The following is a 23,223-nucleotide window of genomic DNA, read 5'->3' as shown; positions in this document are numbered from 1 at the left end:
TAGAGAAACCGTGTGGAGAGACCAGGAGGATTCTCCATGAGATCACAACGACGAGAAAGCAGTCATAAGGACACACATGGATCAAAGTGAGCTGAGGCAAGACTCAGGTTAAAGGGAAAGGATCGTGTGGGTGGGAAACAGGCAACCTTACATGGTTAGACAGCTCAGAAACTGCCCAGCTTAGGTTTGCAGCTGGTTAATAAGTATATCATGCTTCTGTGTCATTTATTCGGGGGGCTAAACAGGGTGTAGAAATGTCCTGCAGTTATTCAGGAGCAAAAGAGGGTGTTGAAATCCCCCCCAAAAAAATTATAGTTATATAAGGTCTGGGCAGCAACAATGGCAAGAGTGCGCTTCTGCTCCTGATGAACTAGAAAAGGACACAGCTTCTCCCCACACTTAGATTCCCATTCCTGAGGCATCCTCAGGGATGCAGGCTTCTTCACCCTCCCCCTTCACTGTTCTGCAAACAGATGCACAGACCCAGCTATTTCCCACATCCCCATGAGAGCAGAAAAGAAATGGACAGCAGCCAGCAGGCACGCTTCTGTAAGACTGAGAGGGCGAGGAAGTGTCTGCCACTTCTAACATGTTTCTTTCACAGGCTGAGCTGTCTCTGGCTCCTGAGAGTGAGGCTCTTGCCAAGACATTTCACAGACCTGAGGACCCTTCCTCCATTGATGTCCCTCCTCACAACGTGCTGTGCTGAGACAAGAACGATAGGTACAATGAGCATTAGCTTACCTGCCAACTAACTTCTGAGAATAGAGCTAGAACTCACTTTGTCTATTGGAGCCTCTGCCCATGGCTTGCTTTCTTCCAGAACTCCCAAGCCACCATTAACCTGATGTACATATAGAACCTCCACTGCTAGTGTTATTCATATGTTCAGCTAGACCATAACTTTGACATAGAAATAATTACAAAGAAATAAAGTGGACTGCCCTCTCCAGTAGTAGGCCATGGATAAAAGCGGGGGGGGGGGGGGGGGGAAGGGGCGGAGCCAACATTCTAGAGTATAGACGTACCAGGTTGCAGTTAAGTACAGTATTGAATATAAAAACTGACACTTGACCACACTTGACCTTGTTAGTCTACAGCCTTGGGATTATTAAGAACCACCACATGTAAAAGGGGGCATACAGGCCCTCCTTTTGTGAATAAAGCTGACCTGCATTACTCAGGCCTGAGGTAGATGAGTAGACACTGTTGGTTTCCAAAGGACAAGATATGAGGGTATTTTCAGAAGCCCACAAGCCAATCTGATATCCCACAGGGTCACTCTGTGGGCACTGATGTCTTTCAAAACCTAATTTCACGTTCCTACTGATACCAAGACAGTTTACTTCCTGCTGCTGGGAACCCTGTCTGAGAGGATAAAGACTTGACACTCTGAGTTCTCCTCATCTGGACTGATGAGCAGAGCCCTATGCTAGTACTAAGCAAACTTCACAGAGAGTACATACACATTAAACAGCTAAACCCAACATAGGGAGCCCATTGCCTGACACAGAAAAAAAAAAAAAAAAAAACATGATTTCACATGAATAACATTTACATTTCTAAAAGACTCACACACTAAACACCCTAGGACCAAGGTTGTCAATTTGATATTCCTTTCAAGAGGGAACATAGCTGAGGAGTTATTTCCATGAGACTGGTCTGTGGACACATCTCTGAAGCAAGTTCTTCATTGCTAATTGACATAGGAGGGCCCAGCCCACTATGGGTGGTACCATCCTTAGGCCAAAGTTTTATAACAAAGCTAGTGAAAACCAGACCTAGAGCAGGGAAGCAAGCAGCTCTACCACATATTTCTATTTTGAGGTCCTACCTTGGTCTCTCCTTATGATAAACTATAACTTGTAAGCCAAATAAACTGCTTCTCCCCATAAGTTGTTTTCAGTCATGGTGTTTATCAGAGCAACAAAAACCAAACCAAGACATGTTCTTCATCCTGACATGAGCAATTGTTTGCTGTCATCATCAAATCAGGGTCTTCTGCTCTTTATAGAAATTAGTATGTCCCAGTCAGAACTACTCATATGTACACTGATGTGAACTGTGGATGTTGTCTTGGGGTCAGTTTCAGAATCTGTACAGTGATGCCTGTTTTATTATCATAAGCTTCTCTCAGTGCTCCAAATATCAAGGATTTTGGTGTGTGTATGGGTTTTTTTCAATATAATGTACCTGAATTTGGATTATCTAATTAAAATTTTGAGGCTCAATTTTTCCAGTTATAGACCTTTCTGGATATTGAGATAACTGAATATACATTATGAAGTATCTAGGGCTAGAGACCAGTACTCTACCTAGACTCTATGCACATAGTCTAAAGGCATCCCATACCATGAGTGCAGTCATGTTGGTACTGAAAGTTTTAGATTTGGGAACATTTTAGGCCCTCATTGCATCATTGGAGATTGGTCCAACAGTGCTAGGCCTTTGTCAGTACTAGTTCTAATTCCCAGTGGAATTCAACACCCACTGAACTTCAGACTGGAAACACAAAGAGCAAACACTCAGAACTATCCCTAGAAATACTGGGAAGGAAATGCTGGTCTGTGGGAATCCTTCAGCTATTGATTCAACAAGATGTCACTCACTCTAAGAAAACAGTATCTCTGAAGCATAAGGGAACTGAAGCACATATGAACTCACAGATACTGTGGAAGGATGAATCAGACCTGCACAAGTTCAATCTAGACAAAATCCTTCCACTAAGAAAGAGAAGTGAACATAAATCCCCACCCCTAACCAAGAAACTGTTCGAAACTGATATATGCTGGAAAAGGGAAAACCAGTTTCCTCCAATAGAGGGACTCCATGCTTTTGTTTTTGTGCCTTCTATTTTGTATTACTTTGTTTGTTATTTTTGTGTTCTTGAGTTTTTTGTTTATTTAGATTTTCATTTTCAGATGGGTGCTGGGGATGTAATGGAGAAAAGCATGAAATTAGTTGGATAGAGAGGTAGGAAGGATCTAGGAGGAACTGGGGGATGGAAAAGAATATTATCAAAACAAACTGTATAAAGATTATTTGTAGTGGGGCAGAGTCAAGTGAAGAAGGTATAATATATACATGTATGAAATGTCATAATGAAACCCACTTATAAATAATTAATATATGCTAATAAGAGATAAAGAAACAAAAAAATCCTACCGTTCCAAAATAGATGTCACAGGGCTTTACTGCTATGAACAGACACCATGACCAAGACAAGTCTTATAAAGGAAACCTCTAATTGGGGCTAGCTTACAGGTTCAGGGGTTCAGTCCATTATCAACATGGGAGCTGGGAACATGGCAGTGTCCAGGCAGGCATGGTACATGGATCTGAGAATTCTACATCTTTTCCTGAGGTCTGTTAGCAGAATAGTGGTTTACAGGCAGCTAGGATGAGGGTCTTAAAGCCTACATGCACTATGACACACCTACTCCAATAAGGCCACACCTCCCAATAGTGCCACTGCCTGTGCTAAGCATATACAAACCATCACAATAGATAATAGATAGGTGATAAAAAATAAATTCATGGCTGGATCAATAGATGGGTAAATAGGTATGATGGATGAACAGATAGATAAATGGACAGATGAGTGGATGGGCACACAGATAATAAATGAGGTAGACAGACAGACAGGTAGATAGGTGAACAGGCACATAGACAAACAACTGAACACAGAGCTAGGAAGCCCTACTCAGTTTCAAGCACACGGAAGTAAAGTACCACCATCATGTAGATGACGCAAATGTTCTCTAGACAGAGGAAGGAAAATGTACCAGAACCAGAAAGGTATGTATCCCAACTATTTATTACTTTCTGTTTTAACATCATTGATATAATCACACATGTCTGTTTTGGATAGCCCTGGAATTGATACTAATTCCACTCCTTGGAGGTGCTGTAGATGAGGAGTTGCCTGGTAAACCTTCTCCCCACCTTAACCTTTCAAATAAAGGTTTGAGCCAATGATTGGGCAGGAGGAAGGGGAGAAGCTGAGAGTTTGGGGGAGGAGAAAAGGATCGCTAGGGGAAGGGGGAGGAGCTATGGAGGGTCGACAGAGAGGCTGCAGAGAGAGAAGCTCATGGCCTGGAGACACTGCAAGTTATATGAAAGATCTGCCTAATCTAGACGTATAGCTTATATTATTACTGATTGAGTTGAGATTTCTTTTACCGGGTAATTAATTGGGTTGGAAAAATATAGCAACACATGTCTACAATTTGAGTTTTAATGATGCAAATGATTAACCACCACTTGTAAAACCACTAAGACTTTAACAAACAATTCTCATAGCTGAGTACTAGCCAAGCCTTGCATACCATGAGGTGTTCAGGGTGCGTTTCCATCATGACCACACAGCAGAGTCCCTCTAGTTCTCAAAAATAAACTGTAACTATGGAGTAAGGATACTATCTCTCCTGAGCCAAATATGATGAACACAAAACGTTCTGAAACATAAAAGAAGACAAACCTGGTGGTGGTGATGGACTAAAGTGACTCCTTGCAAAGCAGATAAGATAAGTTGCCTCATCCCACCTCGCTTGCAACTCAGTGTAGCACACAGAATGTCCTTAGTCAGGGAAGGGTTTTCTGTCAAAAGAAACAGAAAAAATTAATAAACAGTTCTCACTTGATCAGCTCAATCTCAGAAAACTGTTCTTCAAAAATCCAAAATGATCCAAATTCCTAAAAAAATGTCTTAAATCTTCAAGATGAACAAGCAGGTAAGGGTGAAATTGAACCTTTTAAAATATTCTGGTTTTAGCTGGATTCAAATATTTGGTTCATTGGGAGGGCAGAGGCAGGCAAGCAGATCTCTGAGTTTGAAGCCAGCCTGGTCTACAAAGTCAGTTCCAGGACAGCCAGGGCTATACAGAGAAACTCTGTCTCAAAAGAAAATGTTTTTGATACACATACACACACACACACACACACACATACACACACACACAGAGTAACTCTACATCTTAATAGAGTACACTCACTGCCTAAACTTAATAAATTAAGGTAATTGACCATGGTGATTTGAATAAAAATTGCCCCATAGATTCAAATATTGGAATGTTTAGTCCCGAGGTGGAACCATTTGGGAAGGGTTATTAGGGGATGTGGCCCTAGTGGAGGAGGTCTGTCACTGGGGGGTGGGCTTTCAGACTTCAAAAGTCTATACCATTTAGTTCTCTTTGCTTTGTAGTTGTGTCTCAAGATGTGAGTGCTCAGCTAAGGTTCCTGAGCCATGCCTGCCTAGTGCCATTTCCCCTGCTAGGGTAGTCATGGACTTTACCCCTCTGAAACTGTAGGCCTCAAATAATCTCATCTATAAATTACCTTGATAAAGGTGCCTTATCACAGCAACAGAAAAAATGACTAAGACATTACTATCTATTACCTCCAATATTACCATTTTTTGGCACATTCACTGAGATAGCTTTTCTAAAACACCCAGTTGGCTGTGGTAGCCTCTGAACTAAATCAGTAGTAGAAACATAGTTGCCCCGCTGGGTTTAGAATAATGTAAATTGCTCCTCATATCCACTGCCTGTTGGATCTCTGTCTCTTATAGACATCCTGGCTCTGTAGCCTCGAGGCCCCCACTGTTCTACTGCCCACTGCCCCAAATCAGCATATCAGCTTCTACATACACATGAGTATTCAATGTTTTGTTTCAATGTCTGGCTTCCTCACTTAGCATAATGTCCAGCATTTCTATCCATGTTGGTGCAAATGACAGAAACTCCTTCTTTTAAAGGTTTAATTTCGTATCACTGTGTATTACATTCTCTATTAGATTCTCTATATGCATTAAGGCTTTTTAGGTCTAAAGTGTCAATAAAGACTTGCCTGGGTTAAATCAGTTGAATAGAAATGAATTTATAATCTCTGCTTTTCCAGCACATTCTTTCTTCCTGTTCCCTCTCCCCCCAGATTGAATTCCTACACACTGAGCCTTCTTCTCATATTGTCTCTTGGACAGATACACATTCACTCTTAAGACTTCTTGCTTATTATCCTAAAATGGATGTAATCATTTCACACATTCTTTATCAGAGTGCTCTTGTGGAAGAATTAATTATATTTGTTGGCTTCCCCCCTTCTCCACACTTCACTAGTCACATCTGGAAGCATCCCTGGCATTCTGCTGGCTCAGTCTTCACACTTCCACTCTAGTTCCTAATACCTCTAGATTCTGGGTCTCTGTCCAATGCCTCACCTGGTCACATCCAGGGCACTTCCAGACTCCTAACAGGTCCTGTCCACATCTCTCAGCCATTGACGTTATCGTCTGCCTTGAGATCAGTTACAGAAATCTCATAGGTTCCATGCTGTGCCTTAAGTTCTTCCTCAGCCACTACCCACCTGAGCACTAAAAATATATGTTCCTCATGTCCCTGCCTGTGCCTTCTGCAGGGATCTTTTTCCTCCTTTCTAACGGGTTACCTCTCAGGACTCAGCCTCATCCAACCCACACATAAATTTGCCCTTTCCTTCCCTGACTATCTACGGCACTGGGAGCTCATCTCCCTACACACTTCCACTGTCTAGATCTCATCTCTGCTTCCAAGTATACTTGGCATTCAACACATGCCTTAGTACCTTCTAGATACTGGATCATTATAGAAAACAACAAATATTTTATAAATAAAGAAACAATAATTTTTCAAAGAGCCAAAATAATCAATTATTACAAATATTAAAAAGAAAAAGAAAACAGTTTTAGTCTGGGCAGTATACCACAAGAAGAAATCCAAACTGAATAGACTCCATTTTATCCCAGCATGGTGGTAAATACCTACAGTCTTGGCATCTAGGAGACTAAGGCAGGGGGATCATAAATTTAGGGACAGCCTAAACTACATATGGAGACATTGTCTTCCAGATACACACACACACACACACAGAAGGAATGAAGGAAGGAAGGAAGGAAGGAAGGAAGGAAGGAAGGAAGGAAGGAAGGAAGGAAGGAAGGGAGGGAAAGAAGGGGAGAGAAAGGTAGGGGAGGGATGGAGGGACAGAGAGAAAGAGAGAGAGAGAGAGAGAGAGAGAGAGAGAGAGAGAGAGAGAAGGAATGAGAAAGAGAAAGAAAGAGAGAGGGAAGGAAGGAAATAAAAGGGGAAGGAAAAGAGGGGAGATATGTCTTAGTTGTCTCCTTATGTAGTGAAGTGGACTTACGGTGGTCTTGTCCCGCATCTCTTCAAAGTTAGATTGTGATGATGTACCTGTCAGAAGCAGTGCCAGGCTTCTGGCCACCTGACATCTTTCTACCCCGCCTCCCATTGAGTCTACCCTCAAGGCATTAACATAAGAACATATATCAGTCTTGTCACTAGCAGCAACTCAGCTTGTACCGGGACCCTCTGCCTTCCAGGGTGTCCTCTTCCTCCACCTCTCCTTTAGTCTTCAAAGCTTCACTCCAGTCCTTTTGCCTGAGCTTGTCTCTCTTCTCACCTGAAGACGCATTAGATATCTGCCCTGGCTGTCCAGGTGTGTCATCGTTTTCTACAACTCCACACTATATCCACCAATCTTCTTAGCTGGTGAGGTACTCTGACTTTGAACTAACATTCTCTCTCTCTCTCTCTCTCTCTCTCTCTCTCTCTCTCTCTCTGTGTGTGTGTGTGTGTGTGTGTGTGCGCGCGCGCGCGCGTGTATGTGCATGTGTCTGTATATATATATGTATACATGGGTGTCTGTTCCCATGTGTACTGGTGCAAATGAAGAGCAGGTAGATATTAGCTATCTTTTTCAATTCCTTCTCCATCCTTTTCTAAAACAATGGCTCTAACTGAACTTGGAGTTAGCGGATTGACTAGTTACTCCCAGAAAGCTCTGAAGACCCACCTGTCTCTGCCTCCTCCCCAACACTAGGAATTTCCCCCACCCCCAAGCATGGATCACCACAGCCAACTTTCACATAAGTGCTGGAACTCTGAACTTAGGTCCTTGTGCTTGCACCAGTACCTTGCCCACTCAGCACTTTTTCCATCCCTGACCTTGAACTCTTCATTCCAATAATGACTACTGTTCTCTGTTCCTTGGTTCATTAATTGGTGTCACGAGACTATTAAAGTGGAAATGTGGATGCCCACTGACTACTACTGCTACTGCTACTGCTCCTCCTCCTCCTCCTCCTCCTCCTCCTCCTCCTCCTCCTCCTCCTTTTTCTTCTTCCATGAACTTAACAGGCACTGATATGATCACTTCTGACATTTAACATCAGAAGGAATAGAAAAATGACACTGGACTCAATTCTGTGTCAGCAATGACATTAATACCTCAAACAGCTAGACTCCTGGTGTAACAGAAGAGCTACCTGCCTGTCCAGGTCCATTATACCTCCTATTTCACTGAGAACCTCCTGGTTCCACCCTGATCTCCTACTCTCTCAAACAGAGTCTGCTCTAATATGGAAACTGAAGCATCACTCTCAACAACCGCCATGCCTGAGCAAAATATAAAATCTAAAAATTAAATTTCTAATGACGTTTCATGTATATTATATTAATTTAGCATCTGTGACCTAGAATGGCAAAATACATAGAAATCCAGATACCATGAAGGGTTTCACTAATTGAAAATTCATTACTTTCTCCAATTATGAAATATCAAAATAATTGCATCTCCAAACATGGCTGAATTGTATATGCCAGAAAAAGAAGAAGCAGAAAGAGATTTGATTCAATGTCCTCAAGCATATCTCCACATCATGATATTTTATTGAGCACCATGATGTATGCTTCCATATGTGATACTTGGTGTTTGGCAGTACAGTCTATGTTCATAGACAGCTCAAATTGAAAATAAAAATTTAAGTCTATAGATAGAGATTTAGGTTTCACCTACATAACATTTTTAGGTTTCAGTTACATCATCTGTGTTCACTTTGGCCCTCTATCCCTCACTTTTTAATTTTTCAAAACAAAGAATATGTCTATTCCTGGGTTCAAAGAAACATTCCTATTATAAGAAGAAGGGCAATGAGCAGACCAGAGCTAGTTTTCCCCATATCTCTCCAGAGACACAGATCTTAGTAGCCTGAGGGCTGCCTTTCCCAGTAGAGGGCAGGAAACCCCATCCTCAAGCTGCCCTAGAACCAGGGAAGGAGAGCCAGAATGTATGCACCACATACATGTTCCCTACAAGGCCCCAGGGAGATCACGTGTGTTACAGCCTCCTCTTATTTAGTCTTCTCAACTACTCTTTGAAATTGACTTCGGTCTTCTCTATGTGCAAGGTGACCTCAACATGTTGGAACAATAAACTCCTCCTGCTTTTTGCATGAGTTCCTGACTCCACATTGTCCTCTCAGGAGGACCCAGTAAGCTAAGGCTCATCAGAGTCTTACATTTGGTGCACCGGCCAGGAAACTGATCTCCTGGGAACACTGGAGTGATGAATTGGAGGTCTCCAGTGCAGGTACCTTTTTTGTCTGTCTTGTTCTTTGTCAAAGTCTGAGTCTGTAAGCCTGTCTGAACTTTGAGTTTGCTTGCAAGCGTCTGGGATGCTTGGGAAGCCTATGGTGTCTAGCAGTCATGTGCAGTGGGCAGACATGCCTTAATGTCACAACTGTGGGGGAATGAAGGGCACGTCAGGCCCTCCAGGAGAGAGCAGGAAGGTTCTGCTTCTTCTAGAAACAGCAAGACAATATGGTGGGAGCTGAGTCTTGCTTTAACCTGATTTATCTGGTCTGTTAATCTGGTCTGTTTCTGTGTGGTTAGAGCTGGCCAAGTAGCTCTATCATCTGGCTCCTGCCATATGAGCAGGAGGACCTGATTTGTTTCAATGCAGCTGGAGCTGGCTGGCTGAACAACTCTGTTCTACATCTGTGTAAGGGGTGAACTGGGCCCATGGAAGGGGCAAACTGTGTGTTGATTGTCTTTCTCTGTGTTCTTGGACCTGTATGCCCAGCCATGGATGGCAGGGTAGAGCAGTCTGTGTGGTAATTGCTTTTCTCTGTGTTTGTTGGTATCTCATTCTGTGTTTGTTGGTATCTCGTTCTGTGTTCTCAGACTTAGACTGTCTTAGACTGACAACATTATTTTGGATGTGGACAGACTGAAAGACAAGTTAGTTACTCTCTGCTTCTCCAAATGACCCACCCGAAGGGGCCTTTGACTTGCAGGTGATCAAAACAGTAGTGAAAGTCATTAGGCCAGAATCCCTTAGGCACTGGGACCTGGTGCCCTATACAGTTATCTGGAAGAATCTAGTGGAGCCCCCCCCCCCCATAGATAAAAGCCTTTCTTTTCACAAGACCCACCTCATAGGTTCCGGCCTTCAGGAAGAAGGAAGCATGAGAAGAGATCCGGACCTGAGAAGAAGCTGATCCTCCAAGGCCCTTCAACGGCAGACCTGTTACTCCAAGACCCTCCCTGTATCTCCCCTACCCTTGCCTCCATGGCCCTGCCAGCCACCAGCACCAATTCTGGGATCCGCAACCCATAGGGGACCAGGGAGAAGTGGGAGGAGACCTGAAAACCATTTCCCCTGATACTGCAGTGGCTCTCTCACTAAGGGCATATTTTTCAAGGGACTGATTACTCTCTTTGAAACTGTTTTATTTATAATGCAGGAAGCCAGAAAGAATACGTCCTCAGACATGGGGGCACCATCAATTGACCAGGCTGTCATGAACATCCAGCTTTCCCTGACTACACCTGACTGGGACTTTAATATGGCAAAAGGTAAGGGGCACCTGAAGGTCCACCACCAGACTCCATTGGCAGGTCTCAAGGGGGCCATATGGCAACCCACAAATTTGACCAAGGTATGTAAGATTAAACTGGGACCACACCCTTTCTAGAGCAGATCATAGCAGCATTCCACCAATATACACCCTATGACCCCAGGGGCAAGGAACATAAAACTTTTGTAGACAAGGCTAGTAGAGATATCAGGAAAAAGCTTCAGAGGCTAGAAAGACAAGATAAGTTGTTGAGGGATTTAGTGCAGATTGCTGAGAAAGTCTACCATTACAGGGAGACAGAGGAGAAGAAAGAAAGAAAAGCAACAGGGAAGGAATCTACAGAGAGTCCTGGCTAGAGTAGTTAGGGAATGCAGAGAAAAGGACTCCAACCAAAGAGAGACAGAAAACCCCTTGAAAAGGACCAGTGTGCATACTACAAGGAGAGGGGCCACTGGGCCTAAGAGTGCCCTAACGAACGGAAGTCGGGGGCAGGAAGTCCCAGGCCTTGGGAAGAGCACCGCAAAATAGTAAAGGTGTTAGCCTTGGGTAAAGACAATGACTAATGGAGATGGGATTTGGACCCTCTCCCCCAAAGCCAGGTAACTCTGAGAGTGGAGGGAAAACCCACTCTATTCTTGTTGGATACAGGGGCTCAACACTTGAAAGAATAGAAAATACAGCCTAACTCCGGCCTTCTGGGGGGCCCCAAACACTTCACATTCCAGAGCCCGCTCTTTGTGCTCTTTGTTAGAAACTAAGTAAAAGGTCACAGTCCAGAGCCTGCCCTTTAAGAGCTAGGCAGAAAGGCCTTGAATAGGTGATCCTGGCCCCATAAGGTAACTGGAAATGAGCTAAGCTTATCTTGCTTCTGTAAACTGCTTATGCCATTACTCCTATCCAGGAGTTCACACAGCTATAGACATCCAGGAAAATAGGAAGCTAATTGGTCCACTGAGCGCGGACTCCGATAATTTAAACTGATTGGTCTAAAAACTATGGAGTGGTACAAATCGATTGGCTCGCATTTCTTCGTGGGCTTTCCATGCTAAGAAATGATTGGTTTGTGACTCACGGGCTTTGTTGTAAACTTATAAAAGCTGCCGCAATTCGGCACTCAAGGTCCACAGTCCTCTAACCCTGCATGGTGTATGGCTGTGGAACCCAGAGTTCTGGAAAAAAGAAATCCTCATGCTATTGCATCAAGACTGTTTCTCGCGAGTGATTTGGGTGTTGCCTTCCGGGGCATGGGGTGCTGGGGCACCCTCGGTTTTTGGGGGTCTTACACACTCAGACCTCCAAGCTGATGGCCCTGTTTCCAAAAAAAGATCATGGGTCCAAGAAGCCACTGGTACTAAGATATATTCAAGGACTACCCAAAGAATAGTGGATTTATGCCACAGTGGCCCAGTATAGTCTGTAAAATGATATTTTACAGGCAGAGGTGAGAAAATGTCTCCTGGGAAGAACGGAACTCTTTCTTACATTCAGAAGCTGAAAATCTCAATTGGCAATTCTGATGGCTGGGATATGGTATAACCAAGCAAATATAGATATGTAAGAATCCATCTTGTAGCCAAAAAATTCTGCTATGCTTTGCTCCAAGCATTTATGTTATTATGGTAGAAAAGGCATTCCAGAAATTCCAGTCACAAGTTCCTTTCTAGTTTTTCTAGTCATTGCCTTTCAGGGCAGGTGGATCCTGAAACAATGGGCCCAGACTAAGGAGATTTACATCTTTCGAAGTCCCTGCCTTACAAATGAATATTGAGCAAGGTAGAAAGAATTTACACTTGACTTGGTTCCCTAGCTACCTTCCCTGACAAGTTAATCCAGTTCCGCCTTTAACTCTTGATTTTGCTTGCAGACAGGCTATCTTAGGCCCACCAGAATAGCAAGGAAAGTTTATGAGGAACTGCCTTTTGTTACAGGCCTCACCCAGGGAGTCCTTGAGCAAGGCAACCTTCTTATCCAGGTGTGATTCAGGATACAGTACATACTTAATACTCACGAAGACTCAATTGAGACTGGGGGGGGGGGGAGAGAGAGAGAGAGAGAGAGAGAGAGAGAGAGAGAGAGAGAGAGAGAGAGAGAGAGAGAGAGAGTAGATAACTTTTTACTCAGAGAGGCAGCAGATTTTTTTGCTACTCAGACACTCAGAGGAGGAATGAGTTAATTAGTTCATTCAGGCTGGGCCTAAGGGCTAACAGCCGATTAATTTACCAGGCTGGCCCAAAAAGCTGTAGCCAGTTAGTTTTACCAGACTAGGGGCTGCAACCAGAGCTAATCCCTGGAGCTGATCGCCAGGGGGCCTACCCTGGTCCTGGGTTTGGGGCCTACAATGGCCCCGGGCATGGCACAAAGAATGCAACCAGCAGACTAGGCAGAAGTACTCTTGGAAGACAGCATGAGCCAGGCAGCTTCCCAAATTCTACAATGCCGCCATTTTCGCCAGGAGGCTAGGCACCAGAATCATCCTTCTTCAGCTCCCTGGCCAGTGTGACATCGAGACCAAGATAAAGAAGCAGTTTAGCAGCATGGGCCCTGGACTTTGGGTAAACCCCCTGTATTTCCCAAGAAAGCCTAACTAGCCTTTTACAGATGTATGTGATGCTAAATTTGAGATGTTAACTTGACTGGACTTTGGGAGATACCCAAGAAATACATTCAGATTTCAAACCACCTCTGTGGTCATGTTAGTTTGTCATTTTCCGCTGGACCTGTGTCTTCCTGGACCAAAGAATCCTGGTTTTCCCGCAGCAGACTTCAGTCTGTAACAGATTTAGAGATTGACCAGGTATCACATTCATTAGGGCTGCCCTAGACTGTCCCGACCCTCTGTTAGGGTAAGCATTTTGGAGCCCCTCTAAAATGGGGCTCAGATATACTTCCTGCCTGACTGGTCACAACCAATTGGCCTGAAAAGAGAGACCTCTCAGACTGACCCCTGCTGAAAGCTACCTGGTTTACAGACGGGAGCAGTTTTCTCCAGGAAGGTCAGAGATGAGCCGGTGCTGTTGTGGTAGATGACATACATATTATCTGGGCAGAACAAACCTCTACCCCTTGGCATGTTGATGCAGAAAGTAGAGCTAATTGCCCTCATCAAGGCCTTGGCACTTGGAGTCAGGAAGAAAATTAGCATCTATACAGATAGCAGGTATGCTTCTGCCACAGCCTACATCCACAGGGATGTATGCCAAGAGAGAGGACTGCTCACATCAGAGGAAACAAACAGGAAATCTTGGACCTCTAGGATGCCCTAATAAAGCCAACAAGTGTATCATCAACTGCCCAGGACTCAGTGACCTGGGACAATAACCAGACAGATAAAGTGGCTCTGCAGGAGCCTATCATGGTTATGGGCCTGCAAGAAACACCTGCTGGGAAATGGGACTGGATTAAGGGATGGCTTCTAATATATATGCAAGAAAAAAGGATTCAGATTGCTAGCTACCCTACCAGCTATTACCAAGAGAAGGACAATGGTGCACACAAGAAGGGAGAACTATGCTCCCCAGAAAGTAAGCAAAAGGCTTACTAGGCCAAATGCACAGATGGACTCATTTAGGGTATAAAAAGCTTGTCCAAGCAGGTAAGAGACCTAAAGTATATATAATGGACCTCAGGTTCTGGGAGAATTTCTCCCCTAGGTCTTTTGTCCTGTTTACTTTTTGCTGCATAAGCATTCACTTGTAGGCACAACTTACACTGTTCTACTATATCTCTGGCCCAGAACCTGCTTTAACTCCTCCCCTTGTTTAACCACCTGCATATCCACCCTGCTGGGACCCTTACTTGTTCTCCTGCTAATGTTGGCCTTTGGCCCCTACATTTTGGACCACTTGGTCACTATTGTTAAGAAACACATAGTTATAGCACAGCTAATGATCTTAAATCAAAGATACAAAGAACTAGATACAGAAGATCAGGATTATTAGCTATCAGAATACCAGCAATTGCTTCAGGATTGAAGCATGCACAAAGAAAGGGGTTAATGAAAAGGTCAGCTCAGGAACTTTGGAAAATTCCACCAGACCCCTCTGGAAGGGAGAGGCTAAATTATATTCCTCAGACCACAGGGAGGTCCCTGTGGCTAGGGGAAGCCCAAAGTTATTCCAAGACCATTGGCAACCTACCTCATTCCCTAACAACCAATTAATTTAAAGGTAACACTGTTTTTCCAATCACATTGTGCCTAATGGCGGTTGCCTTGGGGACTGTATAAAGGCCCACTGGGTAGGCTGCTCGTGGTCATTCTGTTTCCATGTGCAGGGCAACCCCAACATGTTGGAACAATAAATTCCTCTTGCATTTGCATTGAAAACAAATAAATAGATGGCAGCTCACCCTCTATGAATCTCAAAGAAATTCCAGTCCTGCCCCGTGTCTGTCAGCTAGCCTGAAGCCCTGAACTCAGACTACTTAATACCAAGCTCTCTCTAGTAGACCAGTTGCTTTGATGTCATTGAACAAAGCCAAGTTTAATTCTGTGCCTCTAAACACTCTAGCCAATAAAACCCTGTGCTACATGGAGCTATATTACCTTTACTTACCAATGAAGCAGCCTGACCTCACGGTGCCTGACCCACAGCTAGCACCCACCGAATGACCTACTTTTTACAGACATCAGTTGAATGTCTACCATGCCCATGCCAAGGTTCACCTAGATATGGGGCAGCTGTGGGTTAATATGTATTATCAATCTCCAGCCTTCGGGTCTCAGCTGCCATGCCTCCATGTGGATTTTATTCCCCAACATCTTCTCTCTTCTACCTTTCCCTCTTACCCACAGTATCCTCCCTCAACTAATACCACTGATCAGTGGAAGAATTTGCATTATTTTGTGAGATTGCATTTAAAAAAATATTAGAAGGCTGGTTGCTGCCTAAGTCTCATTTGCCCTTCCTTCTGCCATAGATAGATGCTCTTCTATAAACCTGGATTCTAGCCATGGCCACCCACACAGGCCAGTGAGACCACCCTAAGACTAGTGACCTTTCCTCACTGATGGTGAATTCTTGTGTATATTCATAGTCCCCTTCCTGGATAAACTAGACTGCTCCTTGGAATATCTTCTCCAATCCCACATTCTGTTCATTTACACCAAATAAGAGCCAAGACCATGAAGATGGCCCTTCTAATATCTCAAGTATTACCACACAGAATAAGTGCATAGAAACACTCGTGAACAGCAACACCCCACACACACAGGTTACACACTTAGGAATCTCATAGATGGCCTCAACATGGGTGTCTGAGGGATCCTGGAATTCACTCATCCAATAAGAAAACACTTAACCAACATCTGGGGTTCTATTCACACAGCCCTTATGAACAGGGAGAACACATTCATAATAGCACACAGGCTAAACATGCACGAGGAATTATTTAAACAGCAATGTGAAGTCAGAAATGCTTACAAACATAAGCTTACCTATTGGAGAAAGCTCTAAAATAACTATATCAGTCTATGTGGCAGTTAAGGGTACTATTTTTCAATAACATCAATAGTAAATATGTCACCATGAATTTGGCAAGCATGTGATTCATTAGTTCAAAGTTACCTTAATAGCTATAAACTAATTCATTTATAAAATTGAATACTATAGTGAATATTTTAAAGATATATAACATAAAATGAGATTGATGCTGTTCTCACTGTGTTTATAAACTACTGAGGAAAGGAAGTACTGGACATGAAAAGGCAGTAGTGCCAAGGCTGTGGAATTCAAGTCCCTATACAGACTACTCAGCACTAAGGGACTACAACTTCCATTCAAATATTGTGTACAGTGAATGATTGCATCATGGTTTCTGCCTGAAAAAAAAAAATGTGACTCTGACAGGAGAGAGAGAGATAAAGGAAATAAAAGCCAAAGAGTTTGTTTAGTTGACAGTATCTCGGTATCTTTTGGCTTGTGAACCCAAGGGGAGCTGACAGTCCTGATATATTCCCAATTCTCAGCCACAGAATATGGCTGGAGTCACGATTGAGAAGACAGAAGAAACAGATTCCAGGAACAAAGATACAAGGAACAGAGAGGCACAGTGTCTGGAAGGGCTAGCCAGCGTGACAAGAGCAGGGGTCACTGAGGTTGGGAAGGGTGAGCCTAGTAGCTATGCCTCATAGCTAGGCTGAGAGACATATGCTTTGTTTTGAATGAAAGTCAGTATCAATCTATGGATCTCTCTGACAGGCAAGCTGTGAATACTGAGACAGGGCAATCATAAGTACTTCTTACATAAGCAACCCACCTGCAAAGATGATGAACCCCCGCAGAGCAATCATCTCCACTCTGTGCAGCATCTCCAAAGCATCCATGGGCTTCTGCAGCTGCCGGAAAACTTGACACATCTCAAAAACACTTAGGAAAAACAGAACATGGTGTTAATGGGTAAGTGTGAAACCTCTAAGCATGGCTGCAGGGTAAAAGGCTAAGTTATAACATGTGTAAGAACTGTCTCCTGATCTGACACTACCACGTTTACTTTGTACAAGCAAAGGAAAATGGCAGGTAAGCAGGCTGTTTCTAGAAAGCTTCCTGCTCTACTGCAGTCTGATTGATCTGCTAATACACTTGGTGTCTTATTTCTCTTCTTGTTTCATTCTCTTGAGGTACAAGAGATGGTCATTGAAGTGGTTAAAGGAAGATGACAACCATTGAAAGGATAAAGCCCGCACTCAATAACAGTGTAGACAGATTGAGGCGATACTGTTAAATAAGTCAGGAACAAAATGACAAATGTCATATGGCATCATTCATGTGGATTCGAAACAAGTTGATCTCATAGAAGTTGAGAATGGAAGGATGATTTCTAAAGACTAGAGTGATGGTTAGGGAGTGGACTGAGTCCCAGCTAGGAGCAAAACATAATGTTGTTCTATGACACAGTGAGATGGATACAGTTAACAGTAATACATGGTAAATTTCAAAACAGCTAGAAGAAATACATTTCAATGTTTGAAGGCACGGTCATAACCATTCAATCATACATTTGTATGAAAGAACTATTTTCTTCCCCATAAATAAACCTCAATTAAAATTAAATAGTAAAATTTTGAAACATGTTGTGTCATATGTTGAAGTACTATGTAGAAAGAAGCTACCTCAAAAAAGCAAAAAAGAAGAAAGGAGGGAAGGAGGGAGAGGGGGAGAGAGAGAAGAAGAGGAGGAGGAGAAGAAGAGGAGAGGAGGGAAGGGGAGGAGAGGAGAGGAGAGGGAGGAGGAGAGGAGGAAGAGGAAAAGGGGAGAGGAGAGGAGAGGAGAGGAGAGGAGAGGAGAGGAGAAGAGAAACAGGAAGGAAGGAAGGAAGGAAGGAAGGAAGGAAGGAAGGAAGGAAGGAAGGAAGGAAGGAAGGAAGGAAGGAAGGAAGGAAGGAAGGAAGGAAGGGAGGGAGGGAGGGAGGGAGGGAGGGAGGGAGGGAGGGAGGGAGGGAGGGAGGGAGGGAGGGAGGGAGAGAAATGAAGGTATGTAAAATGAAAGCTTTAGCTGTGGAGAACTGAAAATCTCAGTTGAAAGCTGACTTGAGAGAACAAAAGTGGCCAGGAGGCCAGGATTACCTCCAATTTGAAAGAAAATCCCAAGCAGAACAGGACACTCAAGCACTGTAGTTGAGGATCAAAGACAGTGAGGAGATAAAGCAGCAGTCCCTGGAAGCCAGCATTTAAAATGTGAAACAATGAGACATCTGTTTCACCAAGTAAGGACATCATTCCAAGCCATAAAAAATGATCATATTCAAAGGATAGTTCTGTAGCAACATAACAGGAAGTAGGTCAGCCTGTCTGGTGGCAAATGAGACAGTATTTACATAACATCTCTAAACTGCCACATGGGGTTGACAGAAAAGTAAGCAGACAAGGACCACAGGATAGCGAGCCTTGCCACACCCAGGAATCACAGCTGAGTCAGGGGCAGCCTCCTGTGATTCTGTACATCAAAGGGCACAAATCCCCCAGCCCAAGGCAGCAGGCTAATGCCAGAGCTGGATTTCATGATACTGGAGCTTTGAAGAACAAGTTTCCAGCAAGGTATGGGGGCACATACCTTTAACAGTAGTACACTGGAGGCTGAGGATTTTGAGTTCAATGCCAGTCTTATAATCTACCATTTAGGGATGGGGGGGCTTAGAGGCAAATCATCATTGAGGGCTGAGTTTAAGGAAGGCAAGAGTCATTAGATACCTGTTCAGTTCCTATGGTTAGTTACAACTGCAAGCATAACCTTTGACTGAACTGGATATTTCACATTCATGACTACATACCCAATATCGGTTCTTGTGGTGGCTGTGATTATATGTGTGACCGACATACCCGATTTGTTGATATTTTACAATTCATTGTGCTATTGTTTTATTGGCATATAATAACAACACATTTACTGAGATACAAAGTAGTGCTACTGATGCAATACATGCATAGGTGCAGTAGTCAATCTATCCTCTCAAATGTGATGTATATATCCGGTCTCAAAACAAGTGACTAGAAAGAAAGGCTTTTACTTTTGGATTGAAAAAAGTAAATTAATCCAAATCATACTTGGATGCCAAATAATGAGGCAAACATGGAAAAGAAATTACTGACTTGGATCACTGTGTGTGAATGCTGGCTTCAAAGGGTAATGGGAGGTAAAATTGAGAAAACTGCTTACTCTGGTTTGATAGGAGTGCTTCTTGTGATGCAAGTACTACTGTACTATAGTAAGAAATAAATTAAGAAAATGGATTAAAATACCTTTGCTCAGCTTGTGGATCCTCCTGCCAGTGTTCAATCGATACAAATAATGCCTTCAGGAATTTCTGGAGGTATGATATTGGTTCTGAGCCATGAGGAATTGCCATTTCTTCCTTGGTCCTCCCATCCTCTGCTGATGTGATGTTCTGATGAACGGCTGAGTTAGGAAAACTGTTGTAATCTGGGTGAAGCAAAGTGTGCATGAAATGTGTCCACTGAGTGTTGTTTTGGGGAAGCCCTTCCCTTGAGAAGCCTGCTCCACTGAGACCAATCAGGACTGCCTTTGCAAGCTGATAGCGAGTGGTGTTCTGACTCAATGACAAATCAGAAAATGAATCTTGGTTGAAGTCATCTCGATACTCACTGTGAATTCTGCTAGAGGCCTCTACAACTGATTCTATGGTTTTTAAAAGATCATTTGGATGCTGGGCGAATGCCAACAGAAGATTAAAAATATCCCAGTTACCTTCCTTCAAGCCATTCCAAAGAGCTTGTAAGGTGAGGTCAATCACCATTTTCAAAAACGTCTCTCTTTCTGTGCTGTTATCTGTTAACATTCCACTCAAAAAGTGGATGACATTATGATTTCTCTCCTGTTTCGGGACCTGAGGATGGCTGGGAGAAGAGAGCCCATAAAGCTTCAAGAAGTCCATTTGGTTGGTTATGTTACTTATAGGGACTAAACAATCTAGAATTTCTTCCCCTAAGTCAGCAGCACCAATAGAGAAATTTTGAGTCCTGTTTTTAATCATCGCCCCAAAATGGTCCCAATCTCTCAAGCTGATTTTTATAGAAATTAAGGTTTCAGCCATTTCTTCCAAGGTCTCAGAAAAGTCTCTGGATTGGTTGACATATTTTGAAAGTATGCTAGATGACATGCTGAAAACATTAGAGTCCTGTGATACGTTAGGTGTGACTCCAATCATCCCAAAGACCAAGTCAAGAAATGGTATCAACAAATCCTTTGTCTTTACAAATATGAAAGGATCTACTTTTTTCAAAGTAGTTATTTGTTTCACATGATGTTGAGCACTTTGTAGCATGATAGAATACAAAGTGTCAAAGAATTTCCCGGAGTCCTCTGTATTAAAGATGGAAAGGGTTTCCAACATTGTAGCCATCTTTCCTGAGACATTTTTGGCTAGGTTGAGAAGTCTCACCATAGAATCCACTGATAAAACAAGATGGCCTAGTTCAGCAGTGCTATTCACCAACATAGTCAGAGTTTTAGATATTTCTAAGGCTGACTCCAGGGCATGATTTTCTTCACCAACTCGGGAAATGGCACCAAATAACCTCATAGTTGATTCTAGTATCTCTCTGTTTCTTAGAGGGAATGAACTGTTGACAACAGAAAACAATTCACTTAGCTTAGCAACCATGGCATGTTGGAACATAGGATAGGAGGAGTAGCAGGCCCCAGTAGTTGGGTATAAGACAGTGTCTATAATAGTAGCCATTTCTGCAGAACTTTCCTGTACAAGGTGGAGAACAGACTTGAGATTTTGGTTGAATTTAGAGAGATCCTCAGAAGTATTAACTTGGGAGAGAAACTGAGCCACTACAGTAAACAAGTCCAAATGGTCTTCAGTGTCAGTTTTCACTGTAGGATCCCTTGGATGGATGTGAGATAAACCTTTCAGGACTCCAGAGAGTTCTTGATTATCTACTGAAAATGAGTCTTTAATCAGATAATATACAGTCTTGAGACTTGAGAAAATGTTCATCAATGGGTTCTTGTTCATCCAGTTAAGGAATGGATCCAGTTTCAGAATTTCAACAATTTTATCTCTAGGAACAAAAGTGAAAATTTACATATTTTTAATTTCATTTTTTATAAATTAATAATGAAAAGATTGAAATATGATTAATCATGATTTTATTTGTTTTACAATAATATCATAGGAAGATGATATTCAGTAAAGGATTGAGATCCTAAAATAGTTCAGTGAAGCCTGACATTTTGTTATCAAATAATGAAAGCAGTAAAGAAATTTCATAGGCAATATTGTGATGATTCTTTGAATGTAACAATATGAAAAGCCTCATGTTTGCTTTTAGAAAAGAGATCTAGAAAGACTATATAGTGATTCTCCTTTTTTACTTCCATAAAGAGATTTTAAGCATTAAAAATAAAAAAAATGGATAAATGGGCTACATTAAATTTTATAATGCTCTTCAACAATAGAAACCATGAAGGAAGAACCAATTAGATAATTGAAGCATACACATATATAATTGAAGGATATATATCCATATATGTATATGTATGAGTATTATATATATATATATATATATATATATATACTCTGATAAACTAGTATCAAGAATATAAAAGTGAATCTCAACAACTACCAATGGGCCAATTTATAGTTTGAGGTTCTCAACTTTAAGAAAATGACATTTAAAATTATAAAGAGATTCTTCCATAGTCTCACCAGGTTGGCAAATCAGAATTTATTTAAACAGTCCTAGACTGTAAAGCCAAGGCTGTAGAGCCACAGAGAACCTCAGATCTGATCAGAGTGATAACTAAGGCAAGATCTTATGAAATCATTATCATTGAGGTTGTGTATATAGTATTTTCTACACCAGAATTCTTGTGAGTTTAGGCTACACAAAGACCTGCATTTGTTAACAATTCCCATTCATTCTCACACAGCCAATCCCACTTAAATGTATCAGGTTCCAAACATGCTGAAGGTATAGGGTTTGGTGAGAGGAGAAGGGGAGATCCAAAGGTAACAAGAAAATGATAAATAGCATCCTCCTTACACAATGATTCTTGATCTAATCAGTTAACATCTGGAAAAGCAGAAAGCCTATTTATATCTTGTTCTGAATTTTAAGAATTCTAGCAGATTATTCAGTCAATTTGTAATGGTCTGTGATATAATGTAGACCAGTAGACCCAACATTTCTTTTCCTACAAGTGTCTAAGCTGGGTGGACTACAGAGGAGAATTCCTTGAAAGAAAAAAATGGAAGTTGATAGCCATTCTATAACCCAAACATGCCTCTTCTCAGCTACAAATATCAAAACTAACGTAAGATCCTGTTGAGTAGGGGTCTTTCACAAGTGCTTAAAGTCACTAATAAATTAACTTCAGGGCATTCAGAAAGAAACTTATTAAAAGCGCCTGACAGACTCAGTCAGAAGGCTGTGTGAGTCTCTAAGACCCTCTATCCTAGAAATTGCAGAATCAGCGGGTAGGCAGCTTTTGACCTGTGGATCTCTCTTGTTAACCACCTCTTCAGACTGCAAACTCTAGCTCATGACACACAAGGTGTTTCTGTTGCTTTGGTTGTCTCTTCTTACACGCTCTTCCTCTGAGGTTCAACATGCTTACCTGGTCTTCGGAGTCACAGGAATCAACTTCCTGTGATACATGGTTGCTGTACCACTTGCCCCTGCATGTTTCCCATGTAATATAATACAGAGGAAATAAGATTTCACTTGAGAACTTTCATTACTAACATTCAGAGATATTTTAGAAAACTGTAAATAGAGATAATATGACTATTTTAATGGTTCGTGAATAATTGGAAACAAATATTTAATCTTGTATTTGTGATATATATATATATATATATATATATATATCCAAAAGAAGTTTTTCACTTGTATATAGGAAAGAATGTATTGTCTTTATAATTTGAATTTAAAATTAGTTCCAACCCTCCCTTCATGTATACGCAGTTTGTCCATGGCTGCTGGACTTGATCAACAGAAGCTAGATTTGAATGTTTACTGGTTAAGTAGAAATTGAAATTGTGTTAGCTTAATGCAGTCATAA

At 42.2% G+C, this 23,223-nt stretch overlaps 1 protein-coding gene across 1 annotated transcript in view; it reads right to left on the bottom strand.

Annotated features, from left to right (window-relative positions):
* Window positions 1-23,223, bottom strand: part of Abca13 (ATP binding cassette subfamily A member 13) — a 450,643-nt gene that overhangs the window by 323,521 nt on the left and 103,899 nt on the right. Inside the window, exons 18-20 of the mRNA XM_052199718.1 lie at window positions 19,428-21,230; window positions 16,949-17,058; window positions 4,481-4,599 (exon numbers count right to left, since the gene is read on the bottom strand). Of these exons, the coding sequence (XP_052055678.1) occupies window positions 4,481-4,599; window positions 16,949-17,058; window positions 19,428-21,230 (2,032 nt within the window). The remainder of the gene's footprint in view (window positions 1-4,480; window positions 4,600-16,948; window positions 17,059-19,427; window positions 21,231-23,223) is intronic.

Source organism: Apodemus sylvaticus, chromosome 11 (assembly GCF_947179515.1).
Source record: "Apodemus sylvaticus chromosome 11, mApoSyl1.1, whole genome shotgun sequence".
Classification (NCBI taxonomy): Eukaryota; Metazoa; Chordata; class Mammalia; order Rodentia; family Muridae; genus Apodemus; species Apodemus sylvaticus.
The sequence above is the reverse complement of the archived record's forward strand: the minus strand, read 5'-3'. Positions and strand labels throughout refer to the sequence as shown.